We start from the raw sequence: 17,903 nt of genomic DNA on the forward strand, positions 1-17,903 counted from the left end.
CTCTCTACACACTTCTTCCCGATCTCTCAATCCCAACGACGATCACAAAATAAGTTTTGTTCGAAATTAAAACTCTAGGGCAAATTCCATCACTTTTTTTTCTCGCGTGTTTACCTTTCGGACGCCACGCCACACTGTCGTGCGTTTCCGGGCGAGCCTCACCAAACACGAGTACCCGTCGCACTGCGAGAGTTCTTTGTAAAAGAACTCAACTCTGCGTTGCTCAAGTTATTTGCCATCGGGAGACCCACGAGGATGTGGTGTGCCTTAAAGGATATAAATAGGCGGACTTCCCCACATTAAACTTATGAGGACAAGATACTTGTGTTGAGCACGATGAAATGTGGGATCACGCGAAGGGAAAAACAAAACATACGATCGACGCTAAACTCATGCGCACTTTAAAGTTGTATTTTCTCACACTTCATTTCGACTCTGTTGCCCGCTGCTGCTGCTTACTGCCGGGCAGGCATATTAACTCTCTCACATTCCTCCATGCCCCCATCTCCAGATACAGACCCCTCCCAGCCCCATCTCATCAACCACTGGCGGAGAGGAGCAGACACCCAGCTCCCCTCCCATCCCCTCCCCTCGGGGCGCCGGCTGCAAGCAGAGCAGCAAGAGCCGGGCAGGAAGAGTCCCTCTCACCGGCTGCCTCCGCCTGTTGCTTGGCCTACCAGGATGAAGGAGGAGGCGGGGTGGAGTAAATGGGAAATGGTTTGGCCTCAAGCTCAACAAATAGGTCCTCTGCAAATTAATAAATAAATAGCTCATCAGCTTGTAGGGGTATATACTTCTTTCTGGTTGGCTATTAAATCCATGAAATATAATTAGGCCTAATTAATGTTTGTTATTGAAAAATGGTCTTTGTTGTTTTGACTAAGACACATTCACAGATGCTGTTGTTGGACTGGTAGAGAGTGTGTTTGTGTGTGTGTGTGTGTGTGTGTGTGTGTGTGTGTGTGTGTGTGTGTGTGTGTGTGTGTGTGTGTGTGTGTGTGTGTGTGTGTGTGTGTGTGTGTGTGTGTGTGTGTGTGTGCATTTGTGTGTGTGTTCGTGCATTTGCAACCATCCAACCTTTATACTACAAATGCACTGAGACTTTAAACTCAATTCAGAGCTAAATTCTCCATTTTGTGTGTCCATCTCTACCCTCTCCCAGTGGAGGTTCCTTCCTTTCTGCTTGTAAAACAGCAAATTTCCCGACCACGTAAGGCAGACATAGTTGCATGCATATGAATGAAATTACATATTCAACTTCTGGTGATGTAAGCTTAGCTTATATTTTTGGTCACAACCATTTTTGAAGCTGTAGACCCTGGTGTGTTAAAGCTGAAGTGTCTATGGGTTGATGGCATAGCGGAGAGGCTGCAGATTACTATGTATACCCCCCATCACCAGCCCCTTTCCCATGAGGTAGGAGAAGCTACGGTGGCCTGTAAGGGCATGTAAGGTGCCAAAACATCCAAGGCAAAGTCATGGTCTACAAGTCATGAGGTTTTGGTATATATTTGTGTATCATGAAGCCTCCGTGAAAGAGGACCCATTCATTTAAAGGGCTAATTTTAAGTAAACAAAACACAACCATTTTTATTTTCATGGGATTATGCAAACATGCTCATGAATATTATGCTTGAATTCTGCTTAATCCATTCTACTAGATTCCACTCAATTCTAAACACTACATCTTTAAGGGGGCAGTGATGAGGAGGATGGTGACAACCATATGTAATGGCATTACATTTCTAATCCTATCATTGTTTAAAAGTCCTTGAGGAGCGGCTGTAAATTCACATCATACAAGCATAGGCCAGCATTACGACCCCCTGCTAGGACCCTTTGAACCTGACTGGGTCTGTTCATCCAGATGCATGTTGACGTGCGTTCATCTTGTTTTGTTATTAAAGATCATTTCATAAAAACAAAGATAACACATTATATGGTAGGCCTACACCAACTACTTACTTTTCATTGTCTCTAGGAAAGTTGTTGAAGATAATTACCGGAATAGCAATAATGAATTAAAAAATGGGGGGGGGGGTAATGTTTTTTTCTAACGGTCAACAGACAACAAAAAGTTGCATCGCCTCTCGATTCCATTGACGGCCACGACAACGACGAAGTTGGCGAGTGTGTGATGTTATTTATTAGACCGTAACCATGGCTCCCAAGCCGTTGCCAAGGAGCAAACTATCGCTACTTCGCCAGCAACAAAAGGGTGGATTCATCCATGTCAGTGGAGGAGGCGAGGCATCTCTAACTCAAGATGGAGTTTAAACGTTGCCCTTGCAAAACGTGCGTTTGCGCACGCAAACCCCCTTTAAACGAGACGTCCCGATAGGCTACGCCGGTTTCACCGTCCATAAGTCGACGCAGTTGTTGATGAAACGTTACAAGAGCTGGTTTCCTCCTCCTCCTCCTCCTCCTCCTCCTCCTCCTCCTCTATTGGAGAGTTATCCAGGCAGGCAAACGGGGCAGTCACATGAGACCAACACCTGTCGGTAGTGTGGGGGATGACAAGCACATGGTGCTCTCTCTCTCTCTCTCTCTCTCTCTCTCTCTCTCTCTCTCTCTCTCTCTCTCTCTCTCTCTCTCTCTCTCTCTCTCTCTCTCTCTCTCTCTCTCTCTCTCCCCCCCCTCTCTCTCTCTCTCCCCCTCTCTCTCTCTCCCCCTCTGTCTCTCTCTCTTCTTCACTGTTCGATGGGGTAAAAAAAAAAAAAGGAGAAGGAGGAACTCACTCGCCTATTTTCACTCTCCTCTCGCCATTCATACGCGCTAAAGCAGAAAACAGGGCGGGCGTTCAACTTTTTTTAATGATCAGCTCGTTTGGTGAAATCGCAAATAACGAACGAATGCGTGTTGTTTTTATTTTGAGAGAGAGTGAGTTAGACAAAGAGTGACAGAGACACAGAGGGAGAGAGAGAGATGTAGCAAGTTCGACGCTTCAACATGTGCTCCGGAGTCAGCACCGCCCAGAAGATAAGAAAGGGTGGGGGTTGTGGGGGGAGGGGATGGGGGCAGCAGCAGCAGCGGAGGAGCTTGGGAGGGCAGAAAACCTGTTTGTAATGGTGACGGATGATTTGTAGGGAGCAGTTGTTGCTGCATTCTCGGCCGTGTGTTGTTGGAGGTGGCAGAGAAAGTGTGAGGCGGCTCAAAGAAATTAGTTGTCCATGGAGGTGCAACAGCCTCCGAATATGCTGCGCAAACAGCTTTTAAACCTCACGCACACTGCTCAGTGCGTGTTTGGGGGTGGGTGTAGGCGAAGATAAGGGGGGGGGGGGGGGGGGGGGGGGGGCAGAGAGATAGCGGAGCGGCGGGAGTAAGGTCCATTGGACATCAGCTATAGGCTTGCAGGGCGGACGCCTGAAGCTTCTTCTACCTCAGTGTGAAGGACTTAAAACACATGCCTCGCTCTGTAGTTGGACCAGTATTGAAACTAATCTGCCTCTGTGTAAACATACAGACTTGTTGTCTCATAGTTTAGGAGGAAATGTGTCCACCGGCGATTGCATTTCTTTCTCAAATAGATGTAGGCCTAACATATCCCAAATTTCCACTCTGGGAATAAAAAAAGTCATCTTATCTAACATGTTTTGTCCGGGCAGTGCATGCGTGCGTGTGTGTGGGTACATCTTAATGATGGTGGCTCATTTATATAACCATCCTACAGTTAGGCAGTAGCTGAGCACGGGGCTCTGCTGTGAACTTTGATCATAGTTTTGGAGATCAGAGGAGAGAGGAACAATGCCCCCCCCCCCCCAGTTAAAGGGTTGAGCTGCTGTGCTGCCGGGGAACTGGATTCTCACCTTACCTGTTATGCTATGGTGGGGCGCGGGGGGACACATGCTCTATGTAGCTCTATATATGTAGCTCTATCTATGTAGCTCTATCTATCTATCTATCTATCTATCTATCTATCTATCTATCTATCTATCTATCTATCTATCTATCTATCTATCTATCTATCTATCTGTCTATCTGTCTGTCTGTCTGTCTGTCTGTCTGTCTGTCTGTCTGTCTGTCTGTCTGTCTGTCTGTCTGTCTGTCTGTCTGTCTGTCTGTCTGTCTGTCTGTCTGTCTGTCTGTCTGTCTGTCTGTCTGTCTGTCTGTCTGTCTGTCTATCTATCTATCTATCTATCTATCTATCTATCTATCTATCTATCTATCTATCTATCTATCTATCTATCTATCTATCTATCTATCTATCTACCTATCTATTCAATTCAATTCAAAAAAGCTTTATCGCCATGAGAAATATACATTTGCATTGCCAAAGCAGGTGAACAATAAAATAAACAGCATTATAAAATAAGAACTAAAAAGTTCAGGGATAAACTTTAATATGATAAGTATAAAACGTCAAATACATATATGCATATCAAATGTGATACTATAAAAGTACTATAAAAAGTAAAATGTGCAATATTATAAAAATTACAATCTCTTTTAAACATATAAATGAAAGATGCACTCTAAATACATAGTATTTATATTATGGAGGATGTGTGCAATCTATCTATCGATCGATCTGTCTGTCTGTCTGTCTGTCTGTCTGTCTGTCTGTCTGTCTGTCTGTCTGTCTGTCTGTCTGTCTGTCTGTCTGTCTGTCTGTCTGTCTGTCTGTCTGTCTGTCTGTCTGTCTGTCTGTCTGTCTGTCTGTCTGTCTGTCTGTCTGTCTGTCTGTCTGTCTGTCTGTCTGTCTATCTATCTGTCTGTCTGTCTTAAATCATGTAAAATATATCTTGCGCTCGGCTCATCCACCCCAAGGCTCATCCACCCCCAGGGTCGTCCACAACCAGGCTCATCCACCCCCAGGGTCGTCCACAACCAGGCTCGTCCACACCCAGGGTCGTCCACACCCAGGTCAAACCCTCCTCTCCAGCCTGGGCCTTGATTGGTGCCTGGGCCGCAATCAGGGACCAATGTTGTACATTTGGGATGATGTGTATGTTTGTCGGTTTGTGTGTGTGTGTGTGTGTGTGTGTGTGTGTGTGTGTGTGTGTGTCTGTGTGTGTGTCTGTGTGTGAAAGTAAGGGAGATAGATAGGTTGGCATATAGGAGAGAGAGAGAGAGAGAGAGAGAGAGAGAGAGAGAGAGAGAGAGAGAGAGAGAGAGAGAGAGAGAGAGAGAGAGAGAGAGAAAATACGAGTTTAAGGAAATTTAACGGACAGAGGAGTTGTTGCCTCGGACATGACATGTATGTCTCTGAGGTGATTGTGTAGTTGTGGCCAGCTTACAAGCAGAAACAGGAGAGAGAGAGGAGAAGAGCCAGACAGATGAAGAGATAAAGTTACAATATTTGAGCAGGAAGTTATACAGTGTTATCGCTGCTACACTGCCCACGGGCAAAAGTGCCACTCCAATTGCTTCTCAAGTAGACAGGTTCCAGGTAGTTGTTCTGGGCAGTTTGTCGTGTACCATAACACTACAAGCCGGCGTTTCGCAGCACTAATAACGTTGTCAGGGCAATACTCATTTAAGCAAACCTGGAGAATAACAGTAGGATTAGGTTGGATAGATAGAGACTGAGAGAGGGGACTGGAGGAAAGAAACGAGGGAGGACGAAGAGGAGGAGTTGAAGAAAGGATGGAATGTGAGGAGGGAGAGAAGAGAAGGGGTGGAAGAGACAGAGAGAGGGAGTTTGCAGTGTGGCTTAGGTAACATGAATCCCCCTTGATCAGATGACTAGAGAGCCACATAGCTGACGATGCTGGAGTGCTTTTGGATTGGATGGACTGCCCTGTCCCTTTGCCTCTCTGTCATGGGTCTGTCCGTCCGTCTCGCCTGCCTTCGCTCCACCTGGACGTCTCTCTGTCCTGTCTGTCTGCCTCGTGCCTTGTCTGTGGTCTTGTCTGATGGGTCTAGCCCTAGCACCTGTCTGTGGGTCTGTCATGTGTATTTCTGCTTGCCAATGCATGCAAGTTAAATATGTGGCTGTGTGTGCACGCAAACAAATTTGTTTCACCCATAATGTGAAATGTTTTTTTAATCTGCAAATTATTTTTTAATTTGAACACAACCAAATCACAAGTTTTAATTTGTTTTATGTTGTAGTAGTCTAGTAGTAGGCTCAAAATGAATAATCTGAAACAGCTACGTAAACCAATCTAGCCTAATCATCATGTGGAGTAACAGCCATCTAGAAGCCGTCGGCCCATCAGAACCTTTCAGTCAGAACCCCTCAAAAAGAACAACAGTCAACGAGAACCAGTCGGCAGGAACCAATCAGAACTAGTCAGTAAAACCAAGTCAGTCAGAACCAATCAGTAGGAACCACTCAGTCAGAACTAGTCAACCCGAAACAGTCAGGGAGAAAACCGTTAGAACCAGTCAGAACCATGTCACTCAGAGCATGTCAGTCAGAACTAGCAAGTCAAAACCAGTCAGTACGAACTAGGAAAAAAAAGGAAAAAGTCTGTCAGAACCAATCAGTAGGAACCACACAGTCAGAAATAATCAGCCCAAAACAGTCAGTCAGAAAACACTTACACCCAGTCAGAGCCAGAGAGAAATATGTATATCGTGGAGAGAGGGTAGGAGATGGAGGCTGGAGGCAGAGAGCTATGTTCCATTTGTTATGGAATGTTTAACTTTCACATGCATGTGTTCATAGTATGTGCAGCTGTATAGCACAACTGTATAATGGCTGCCTTATTTTATCGTGGCAGTTGCTAAAATATGTGTGTTTGTCTGTCCGTGTATCTAAGCACACTACGTATATATCTATATGGATGCATAAATGTATAAATATATGATGTGTGTGTATGTGTGTGTGTGTGTGTGTGTGTGTGTGTGTGTGTGTGTGTGTGTGTGTGTGTGTGTGTGTGTGTGTGTGTGTGTGTGTGTGTGTGTGTGTGTGTGTGTGTGTGTGTGTGTGTGTGTGTGTGTTTCACACAAATGGGGTATATGTATTACCAAACCCATGCAGGGATGCTGATAGGATAGATACAGTTACCATGACACCTCACCTGTTGTTTGGTGGGGGGGGGGGGGGGGGGGCAGGACATCTGTTGCACACACACACACACACACACACACACACACACACACACACACACACACACAGACACACACACACATACACACATACGCAAATACACATACACAGTATCACACCAGGTCAGGTAGAGTTAGTATCAGGATGTTGTGGCTCTGACCTTTGACCTAGCGTAGATACTGGCAATAAGTAATCCCGAAGTGAAGCTAACCGGGCCACACAGCCACAGGGAGCAGTGTAAATGTGAATACATATCACCTGATAGCCATGCAGCATAAGTGCCCAGAAAGCACCACAAGCTACTGACAACCCATCTGCAGCACACACATAAGCTCGCCGCGCTATCGTGTGCTATTGTCAACACGTGTTGATTCCGCCTTATATCAGAGTTATTGGCAACACGCTCTCAGTAGGCCAGCGTCAGCAACTAAATTTAAACCCTGAGTGTTGACGGGCAAATCAGTGGGAACCGGACACTCCAATAAGTTTGCAAGCTGTTGTTGGACCAATGAGAAAAAACACAATGTATCGGCGTTGGAGACGCAGAGCTGTTTGAATAGAAGCAGACCTGCATTGAAAAGACAAGGCATTGGATTATTTCTGATCTTGGCAGATGAGCTGAAATGTTGATGTTTGTTTATTAATGACTATAGGAATCACAGGCCTATTCACATGGTTTAACAAATGGGAGATTCCCAGCAGGACCGGAGTAGGGCTATTTAACTATTGGTTAATGCACAACAAAACTACTGAGACCCAATGGGAGCTGTGCAACTGCAGGCTTCTAATATTAGCTACTGGAAGCTGCCCAGTACAAACAGTTACCATTGGGCAATGTGAGGGAAGAGATCTGAACCTTCCTGTAGTAGCCTTCTTCAGGTGTGCCTTTTTAAACCAGATAGGCCCTAATTTTCTCCCCCTTTAAGGAAAACTAGAACTGGAAGGGAAACTGATCAATGTCCCGAAAAAAGAATGACCTGTTTTTCAGAAGCTTCGTTAAATTATATTCCAAAATGAAGCCACGGAAAGGTTTAAAGTCCTGAGTGACGAGCAATTATTTTGTGTGACTAGTGTTTTTTTGTAGTCCAATTTGGTCCTCCATTGACTCTAGGGCATGAAGTTACTGTAAACGGCGGGGTCCCTCTTGTGGCAGGATAAAGAACTGCATCTCCGACAGCCAAGCGCATAGTCATGAATGGTTGTCTCTGTTTGGTCTCGGTCTAAAATCAACGTTTTAGCTTATTATTCATTAAGTAGACTAGAAGGACTTTGTTTGCTCAAACTCACGTGGTCGGTGTCAGAATCATGCATACAGCTACTGTTCCTTAAAGAACGACTTAAGGCTTCTGATTTAAATTCTCCCAATAAGTTGTATTATATTATTATCAAGAGATGTCACGCATTAACAGATGATTTTATATGTTAATGTTTGCCTCGAAAGTGCATGAATCATTGATCAAGGTAGGCTACGGAGCACTCTCACCCATGCAGAGCAACTTTGACGCAACTTTGAATGGATTTTTACAAAATGTTCTGACTCAGAAATATATCAAGAATGTTTTTTAAACACATTTTGATACATTTATGCCTGATACTTCTTGAAAGTGATTATTTCACCTATCGGCCGCCAGGGGGCGGACAGGTGAACAAAGTGGGCGCAACAAAATTGTGAGAATAATTACGTTAAAGGGGACATACCACCTTTGTTGGGAAGGATAATCTTATAATATATCCAGTTAGAGAATACAGAATACATGCCCAAAATTTTAAGAAAGCACGAATAAAGTAAGTATCGTCATGTAATCCATTGATTTCAACAATGTAATTGTATTCTAAATACCAACTATTCAAATTGTAACTGTAGCGGAATACAGTTAGCTATAATTTGTATTCTGAATACGTAACGCCGGTACATGTTTTCCGTTACTCCCCAACACTGTATACCACCAGGTGTGAGTGTGATTAGCCTTACAAGCCGTTTCGAAAATCTGCCCTATATGACTTCACTAGTGGGCGTGTCCAGCTAGATCTGTGCTGCATAGATGAGCAACGTTTACTTCAGTCCACTGGGTAAGCTGGTAAACGGATCCATCCAGCACAGATCTCGGTGGACACGCCCACTAGTGATGTCATATAGAGCAGATTTTCGAAACGGCTTGTAAAGCTAATCACACTCACACCTGGTGGTATAATATGTCCCCTTTAAATGGGTCTTTACAAGTCTTGCCTGGACCTAGTTCTTTGTCTGTGTCGAACCTTTGTAAAATATGCACAGTGCTACCACATTTGGTTTTGATGATGCTTTATTGTAAGTAGTTTGCAACGCATAGATTCAATATTATTTTTTGCAGAGTACAGATGAAAGCCCTAAACACAGAGTTTCGTATAACAGCAAAAAACCAAGACTCTCATGGTAGATCAATTCATTCATGGCGATACTTCTCAAACAGGATACAGTTTGATGAAATATATTTCAGTCCAGTTAAAGTAAATGGTCTCTTTCTTTCAAGTTATAATGAATAAACAGGAACAGTTGGAGAGTTACAGAAAAGCAACGGTTGGAAGTACAAATAACAAATTATTCATTTATTGATTAACATATTTATAAAAGAGATCAGAGATAACTGTTAAATAACAGTGTAGTAATATCATCGAAATACTTTGAATCTGATCACTGTGGGTACACAAAAAAAAAAAGGACCAGATCGGACTCTATGTTGTGTAAGTGCAAGAAGTAAAGGAATCAATTTAAACCAATCACCAAGTTTTCCCAACCCACGTCAACAGTGGTTGATGGTGTTTGGTGAAGGCTTGGCAGAGAAGCGCTGGCTCGTGGGCCGCTGGGCTAGGCTCCTGCCATGGGGGGGGGATTGATGTAGATGGAGTCCATGCCCCACACCTGTGAGAGGACACATTTGTAATTCTATTGTAATTGGTTCTAATGCATTCAAATCTGACGTAAACATTCTAAATATCCGTCTCCATTTTTAACAGCACTTTAAAACAGACCTTTTATCAGAGCTTTTTTGAAATCCCTTGATTAGAATGTATCTTTGCAATCTATTTCATCATTTGTACGTGATTGGATTGAATTTTACGGTGTATAAGGCGAAAGGTTCAGGGATCAAAAGGTCAAAGGTCACCTCTGGGAGCTCCTCGCAGTTCATGAGAGCGATGATGTATCTTGTTCCAGTACTCCAAGGCTTGAAATACACTTTCCAGGTCATAGTACCATAGGCCTCGACGGAACTGTGTCACACACACACAAACACACACACACAAACACACACACACACACACACACACACACACACACACACACACACACACACACACACACACACACACACACACACACACACACACACACACACACACACACACACAAACACATGCACACAGATATGTATCTTTGAATTTGAACACCTGTGCGTGCGCGTGTGTGTGTGCGCGCTCGCGTGCATGTTTGTGTGTGTGTGTGTGTGCACGCATGCGTATGTGGGTGTGCGTTCATGCATGTGTGCGTGCGTGTGTGTTTACCCAATGTTGTTGCTCTGGTAGCTGAAGAGTCCGCTCCCCTCCATGCCGATGCCCACGTTGGTCAGTTTGTAGCCGTAGGGGTTGACAAAGGAAACCTCCACAGACATACCTTGGCCATACTCTGCGATCCCACCAATCTGGCAACACACAGCATGATATCAAACCTGCACAACACACCTGCAGGGATCTATGGTCAAACACAATAATATTCTGTCCTTTTTAATGAAATGAAAGGGTGAAACGTGACCTCCCAAAATATATAATCTATGCCATATGAGTAAAAGAAAAAGTGTCTTTTCACATCATAAGATGACAGATATTACTTTACTGCATGTACATGTGTTTGTGTGTGTGTGTGTGTTTGTGTGTGTGTGTGTTTGTGTATGTTTTAATGTGTCTAAGTGCTTGTGCGTCTAAGTGCTTGTGTGTGTGTGTGTGTGTGTGTGTGTGTGTGTGTGTGTGTGTGTGTGTGTGTGTGTGTGTGTGTGTGTGTGTGTGTGTGTGTGTGTGTGTGTTTGTACTTTGAATAGCAGTGTCTGGGTCGCCAGTGTGACGCCTGTTCTGGCACTCAGTGAGGTACCCCCGGACTTTCCCGTCAGTATGAACAGCAGGGAGCTCTGGTTTCCAAGGTAACGCATGTATTGGTCTCCGGAGACCTTCACCATCCTGGTCTCCACTGAAACGCGCACACACACACACACACACACAAACACGCACACACGCACACATGCACAGACGCACGCACGCACGCACAGACACACACACAGAGTTATACACATAACTAACTATTGATTGCGAAAAAAACAACAACCTATTGTCATATTTTTGCAAAATGCAAGAATCACATATATTACACACACACACACACACATACACATACAGAGCATGGACCATCTCACCTCCCCCCGGGGAAATCGTGACCTGAAAGCGCTGCTTGTAGAAGCTGCTGTACGCAACCCCAGTGTAGAAGACCACTGAGCCCTTCAGAGAGCCGGTGAACACTGCATCCGCGTCTCCCTGGTTGGTGAACACAAGCTCCAGGTCCACGTCATCACCCTTCAGCACCGACTGCAGCCAGGGGGGGGGGGGGGGGGGGGGGGGGGAGGAAGGGAGAGGGAGGGAGGGGGAGAGAGAGAGAGAGAGAGAGAGAGAGAGAGAGTGAGAGTTAAAGAGAGTTAAAGAGAGTCAGAAAGAGAGAGAGAGACGGACAGCGAGAGAGAGAGAAAAATAATATAAAATAATATAAAATAATATAATAATGCCAACTGACAGACATTAGCTGCTTTCCCACACACACATAAATCCTGCTATTCGCCCGCTATTCTCCCGACGGGCTGTATATGTGAACGACATATCCTGACATTGGTACCCTGTAAACATACTGAAAAATACTACCCCTGAGGTAGTATTTTAGCGGGTTCGAAATGTTAATTACCTTATATGTGAATGAGGAGTAGAAAGTCGGCATTTCACACCATTTGAGCGAGCCTGTTGATGACGTTTGGGTATACATTTGCATTTCATTGAGTGGCCCCCTAAAAGATAATCAGCCTGTTGCCCTTTTTTCGCTGAATTGTTAAAAAGTATTTAAATGTGGGCTCTGCTTTTAAGAGACATTCGTGGTGAATGCTAAATGGTAGGTCTTATCGTAACCCTCAAAGTACAAAAAGTACAAATCATACAATAACTAGAAAATGCCTTCTTGCAGAAATTGTGGTGCGTTACAAAGTGAGGTTAAAAATAAAATAAAATAAAAAAAAAGCCACATATATGTGTTAAAGCCACATATATTAAGACATAAAGAAACGTTAATTGGCTTAAATCAAGTGAAGGGTTTTGAACAAAAGTTCAAAAGTCTAAACGGAATAAACAATGTAAACATGCACACCATTTAAGAAATGTAAATGGTTGGAAACAAATAAAGTGACAGCTGAATGAAAATTGCAAAGCATTGCTAAAAATGCAGGAATGTAAAATGAATTGAACTGAAGAATCTGAAAGGTCAAATGTATTGCCCTGCACTGCGAGATTAAAAGTAGCACAATAGAGCGGGAAAAAACGCCCAATCTGGCAACACTGCCTGAACGTCCTCACACTCCAGCGCCAACGTAAATCAATGAGACCAACTGAAAACGAAGCCGGTATGAAACTAAAACTGTGATTCTGAATACATTTTAAATGATATCGAAATTCTGTTTGGATATTATTGAAGATACAAGTGTGTAGATTTGCTAAATGGTTAGGACGAAGATAAACGGTAGGAAATTGATTTAGTTAAGTCTTAAACAGTTGAGGTACAAGAGGCCTCCCATTGACTCATATTTTAAAAAAATATAGTATTTTAAAAGTAGAATATCTTAAAAAGTATAAAATATTAAAACAATTCTGAAAAGAAGATCGCGATTCCAAGCTATTTAGAAAATTGTATAGTTTGAATGTAGTCTCTATGGTGATTAATTGAGGCAGGAAATAGGTCCCAAAGTTTGTAGATAATAAAAAAGAGGAAAGAAAGAATAAAACTTATAAAGAACAATAGTTGAGTGGTGCATGCAGCACTCACCTAAATACAACACAATACATGAGTCCACAGCTGCACGCGTATATAGAAAATGTTTAGCTGAACATTATGGGGTCCCGGCCATCGACTCCCGGTTCTCTCAGTTAAACACAGCAATCAACTACATTTGTCCCAGTGTTTGTTATATGTGAAATGAAGCAAAAAAATACACTCTCTTTCTCTGGTAACAAAGTCGTTTGCAACGCCTTTTTTTTCTTCGTTGTTTCATCTATTTAACTCTAACTCATGCTCCGATCTTTCATTGATCGATGAAGATGTTGTGGATGCAACGGAATATATGATGCATTGCTGCATCAACATTTAAGGAGATCGGGATGAGTTGCGATTTGCCCGTTCTGCCTCCGTGCTGTCTGCGGTCAAACCAAAACAAACTAGAGTGACAGCATCCGTCCTTACCCCGCCTCCTGCGAACTTGGTCACTACGTCATATCCCGCCCCTTGCACAGCGATCGCCCTAAGGCACCCGTTGATTCTACTTGTGTCTGAGCGACCCCGATGTCCGCATATCAGGCATCAAGTGTGAATAAGTGTGAATGACCCTCACGGTCGAACCTCCTGATATACTAATGCGGAGAAAAGACGGAGGGCATGTTATAGAGAAACGGCTATAGGGAGTCAATTAGATAGATAAGGGAGACAGACAGACAGACAGACAGACAGACAGACAGACAGACAGACAGACAGACAGACAGACAGACAGACAGACAGACAGACAGACAGACAGACAGACAGACAGACAGACAGACAGACAGACAGACAGACAGGCAGACAGACAGGCATGTACCTGTTCAGTATTTATGGTGAGGACGAGGACGGCCGCCCCAGTCTCAGAGTGGTCCCGACTCAGGCCAAAGCTCTCAGCCTCATCCATGGCCTGCTCGTCACGAGCGGAACCTGCAGCAGAAACAGCACATTGTGTATGTGCGTCCGCATGCCGCATCCATGTGCAATGTATGTGTGGATGAACATAACGTTAAGTGTATGTTTGACTTGAATCTGAAAGGTCAAATGTATTGCCCTGCACTGCTGGTGTGTGTGTGTGTGTGTGTGTGTGTGTGTGTGTGTGTGTGTGTGTGTGTGTGTGTGTGTGTGTGTGTGTGTGTGTGTGTGTGTGTGTGTGTGTGTGTGTGTGTGTGTGTGTGTGTGTGTGTGTGTGTGTGTGTGTGTGTATTTGAATGTGTGCATCGGCGTGTGTTTGTGTTTTACCCTCAGGGTGCTTGTAGGTGTGGGTGATGTCGTCAATGGCGTTGGAGCCCACAGCCTTGGTAAGAAGGGCAAGGCCCACACGGTCTTTCTCCACGAGGAAGACTTTCTCACCACCGTACTTGTCCACGGTTTTGTGGATCACATCACTATTCACCTAGGGAGAGATGATTAACGTATCAGAGTGTGTTTCTGACTGTCTGTCTGATCCCTAACTCTTTTCTATCTATCTATCTATCTATCTATCTATCTATCTATCTATCTATCTATCTATCTATCTATCTATCTATCTATCTATCTATCTATCTATCTATCTATCTATCTATCTATCTATCTATCTATCTATCTATCTATCTATCTATCTATTCAATGCCTGTCTGTCTGTCTGTCTGTCTGTCTGTCTGTCTGTCTGTCTGTCTGTCTGTCTGTCTGTCTGTCTGTCTGTCTGTCTGTCTGTTTGTCCGTCCGTCCGTCCGTCCGTCCGCCCGTCCGCCCGTCCGCCCGTCCGCCCGTCCGTCATCCCGTCCGTCCGTCCGTCCGTCCGTCCGTCCGTCCGTCCGCCCGTCTGTCTGTCTGTCTGTCTGTCTGTCTGTCTGTCTGTCTGTCTGTCTGTCTGTCTGTCTGTCTGTCTGTCTGTCTGTCTGTCTGCCTGTCTGTCTGTCTGTCTGCCTGTCTGTCTATGGGCTGACTGCTCTAAAATTGTTGGCTGGGCGCTTCCCATGTAGTCTAAAGGAGGGTAGAGTTGTACAGAAGAAGCAGTAGAGTAGAATAGTAGAGTAGTAGAGTAGTAGTAGCAGTAGAATAGTAGCAGTAAGATAGATAAGATAGACACTTTATTGATCCCTTGGGAATGCTTCTTCAGGGAAATTCAAATTTCCAGCAGCGGTAATACAGACAATAAAGACACATAAACAAGCAAGAAAAACACCAGCTAAGATGCATCAAGACGTGGTATAAATAAATACATTTAGAAAGAAGCAGCAGCAGCAGAGGTCAGCAGCAATCATTTTATCTTATTTGTGTTCTTGTTTAACAAATGGAGTGTGTAGCAATAAATAAATAAATAAATAGATGATGCAAGTAGTAGAGTAGTAGAGTTGTAGTAGTAGAGTAGTAGTGGTATAGTAGTAGTGGTCATAGCAGTGGTATAGTAGGGTAGAATAGTAGTAGTAGTTGTAGTAGTAGTGGAGTATTAGTAGTAGAGTAGCAGTAGTTGCATCAGTAGTATGAGAGTGTTATTAGTAGAGTAGTAGAGTTGTACAGTTAAAGCAGTAGTAGTCTTAGTAGTAGAGTAGCAGTAGAAGAGTAGTAGTAGAAGTAGTAGTAGTAGTAGTAGTACTACTACAACTACTACAGTAGTCTTAGTAGTAGAGTAGCAGTAGAAGAGTAGTAGTAGTAGTCGTAGTACTACTACGACTACGACTACAGTAGTCGTAGTAGTAGTCTTAGTAGTAGTAGTAGTAGTAGCAGTAGAAGTAGAGTCCTACCTCTGCAAAGACAAAGGGCGTGTCGTATGGGTAGTACACGTGACCCTGCTTCACGGCAGCAACCGATGCAGGGCCGCAGCGGTAATACCCTGTCGCGCACACACACACACACACACACACACACACACACACACACACACACACACACACACACACACACACACACACACACACACACACACACACACACACACACACACACACACACAAATATCAATCATCACTCTGTCTTCTTTCTGTACACAAAGAAAGGACCATTGATTTTGCACCTATGGCCACTCAAAGTGCTTTACATAGTTTGTGTGTATGCATGTATTACTCTGTCTGTGTATCTGTCTGTGTATCTGTCTGTCTGTCTGTCTGTCTGTCTGTCTGTCTGTCTGTCTGTCTGTCTGTCTGTCTGTCTGTCTGTCTGTCTGTCTGTCTGTCTGTCTGTCTGTCTGTCTGTCTGTCTGTCTGTCTGTCTGTCTGTCTGTCTCTGTGGCCTCTATTCTATTCATCCTTCCATCAATCTGTCCATCTTACCGTCGCTGTTCTCCTGGGGCGTGGCGTCCACACACTGCCAGCCCCCGAGGCCAGCAGGCAGGTCGGGCCGGGTCATCCAGACCTCGTTCCAACAGTGGAAGTTCCTACAGCGGTAGAGAGAGGTAGAGGTGGAGGGGGGAGGGAGAGAAAAAGAGCAGTAGAGGAAAGGGGAGAGAGGTCGAGTGAGAAGTGAGGCAAGGGAGAAAGACGGGAGGGAGAAGGGAGAGTGTGGATTGAGTACTAGAGATGAGGGTACTGGGTATAATGAGTGTGAGTTCATTCAAACAAACAGAGAACATCAGAAAAGGGATTTGCACAGCCGTTTTCTTAGATATCTGAGCAGTGTGCAAAATACGGGGGACTCGACCCCCCCCCCGAAATTGAGGGGGGTCTCAAATTTTGTCCAGAAAATTGTAATATTTTATTGCCGCTAATGGTAACTTAAATGCTTTTAAGGTCACGATTTCCAGTATTCGGAATTGAAAACATTTATTCACAAATATCTCATGTTTTGCCAAGCGGAGCCAGCCAGTGCTGTGTGCATATGCAAATTAGTCATATCCGCAAAACAGAAGAACGACGTAATGTTGACAAGTCATACTAAAAACGGTTAGCAAGCGAAAGCTAAACCAGAGTGCATCACTCACACACTTTGGGTCTATTCTAACTTAAGGTAAGAGGCTATCTTTTAAATCTTTGCAGTGACTGAATTATGATAATAGGACTGATTGTTGTGCATAAGATAAATGTCCTTTTCTGCTTGGGCATACTGCATGGTTATGAAGGCCTTGTGGTTGGTTGTGGTCTTAGTGAAGCAGCCTAGCCTCGGAGTTGGAGAAGTTGGAGTGATTGTTTACGTGCCTGCGAGAGCGAGAGAGAGAGTGAGAGTGAGAGTGAGAGTGAGAGTGAGAGTGAGAGTGAGAGTGTGAGAGAGAGAGAGAGAGAGAGAGAGAGAGAGAGAGAGAGAGAGAGAGAGAGAGAGAGCGAGAGAGAGAGAGAGAGAGAGAGAGAGAGAGAGCGCACCTGCTGTGGTGATGTTTGGCTTGTTGTGCGAAATGCTGTCAGCATCCGCCGTGGTTGGACGAATGTGCTTTGTGTATGTGTTCAATGATGAACACATACACAAAGTATGTGTTCACATATGTATGTATTTGCTGTAGGTGGATGGTTAAATAATGTCACACGATCGGTCATACTGCAGGCTTTCATTTGCAAGTGCACTGACTGTACCAGTCTCCGATAGGCTATACCTGGCATTTATTCAGTTGTTGATTGCTCTTCTAAGTGCGCCACATTGGTGCCAATTATTGTTGTGGTTTGCATTGTAATGCACAACTTTGCCTCTCCTTGTAATAATACAACGTACATCCAAACAACTTTAGCCAATGCAGCCTCCTATGTCAGTACTGACATAGGAGGCTGCATTGCCTAAGTGTGTGTGGTGTCATGTAGGCTATAGACTTATTAGTTACACCCATGAAATATTGTAATGTTGGTGGCCTACTGCATATTGAGAAAATGTTGATAGGTATTGCGCAGCAATCGGGGGATGGGGACCCCCGAATATTGACAG

The 17,903-nt window shown here is 44.2% G+C and overlaps 1 protein-coding gene across 1 annotated transcript; it reads right to left on the reverse strand.

The window, feature by feature from the left end:
* Positions 1-9,292: 9,292 nt before the first annotated feature.
* Positions 9,293-16,406, reverse strand: LOC130377610 (coagulation factor XIII A chain-like). The gene is made up of 9 exons (XM_056584761.1): positions 16,331-16,406; positions 15,806-15,894; positions 14,322-14,475; positions 13,900-14,009; positions 11,437-11,605; positions 11,059-11,213; positions 10,538-10,674; positions 10,141-10,246; positions 9,293-9,896 (listed from the first exon to the last, which is right to left on the reverse strand). The coding sequence occupies exons 1-9, from the start codon at positions 16,404-16,406 to the stop codon at positions 9,843-9,845; spliced, it is 1,050 nt and encodes a 349-aa protein (XP_056440736.1). The 3' UTR covers positions 9,293-9,842.
* Positions 16,407-17,903: the final 1,497 nt, after the last annotated feature.

This window comes from Gadus chalcogrammus, chromosome 23 (assembly GCF_026213295.1).
Source record: "Gadus chalcogrammus isolate NIFS_2021 chromosome 23, NIFS_Gcha_1.0, whole genome shotgun sequence".
NCBI lineage: Eukaryota > Metazoa > Chordata > Actinopteri > Gadiformes > Gadidae > Gadus > Gadus chalcogrammus.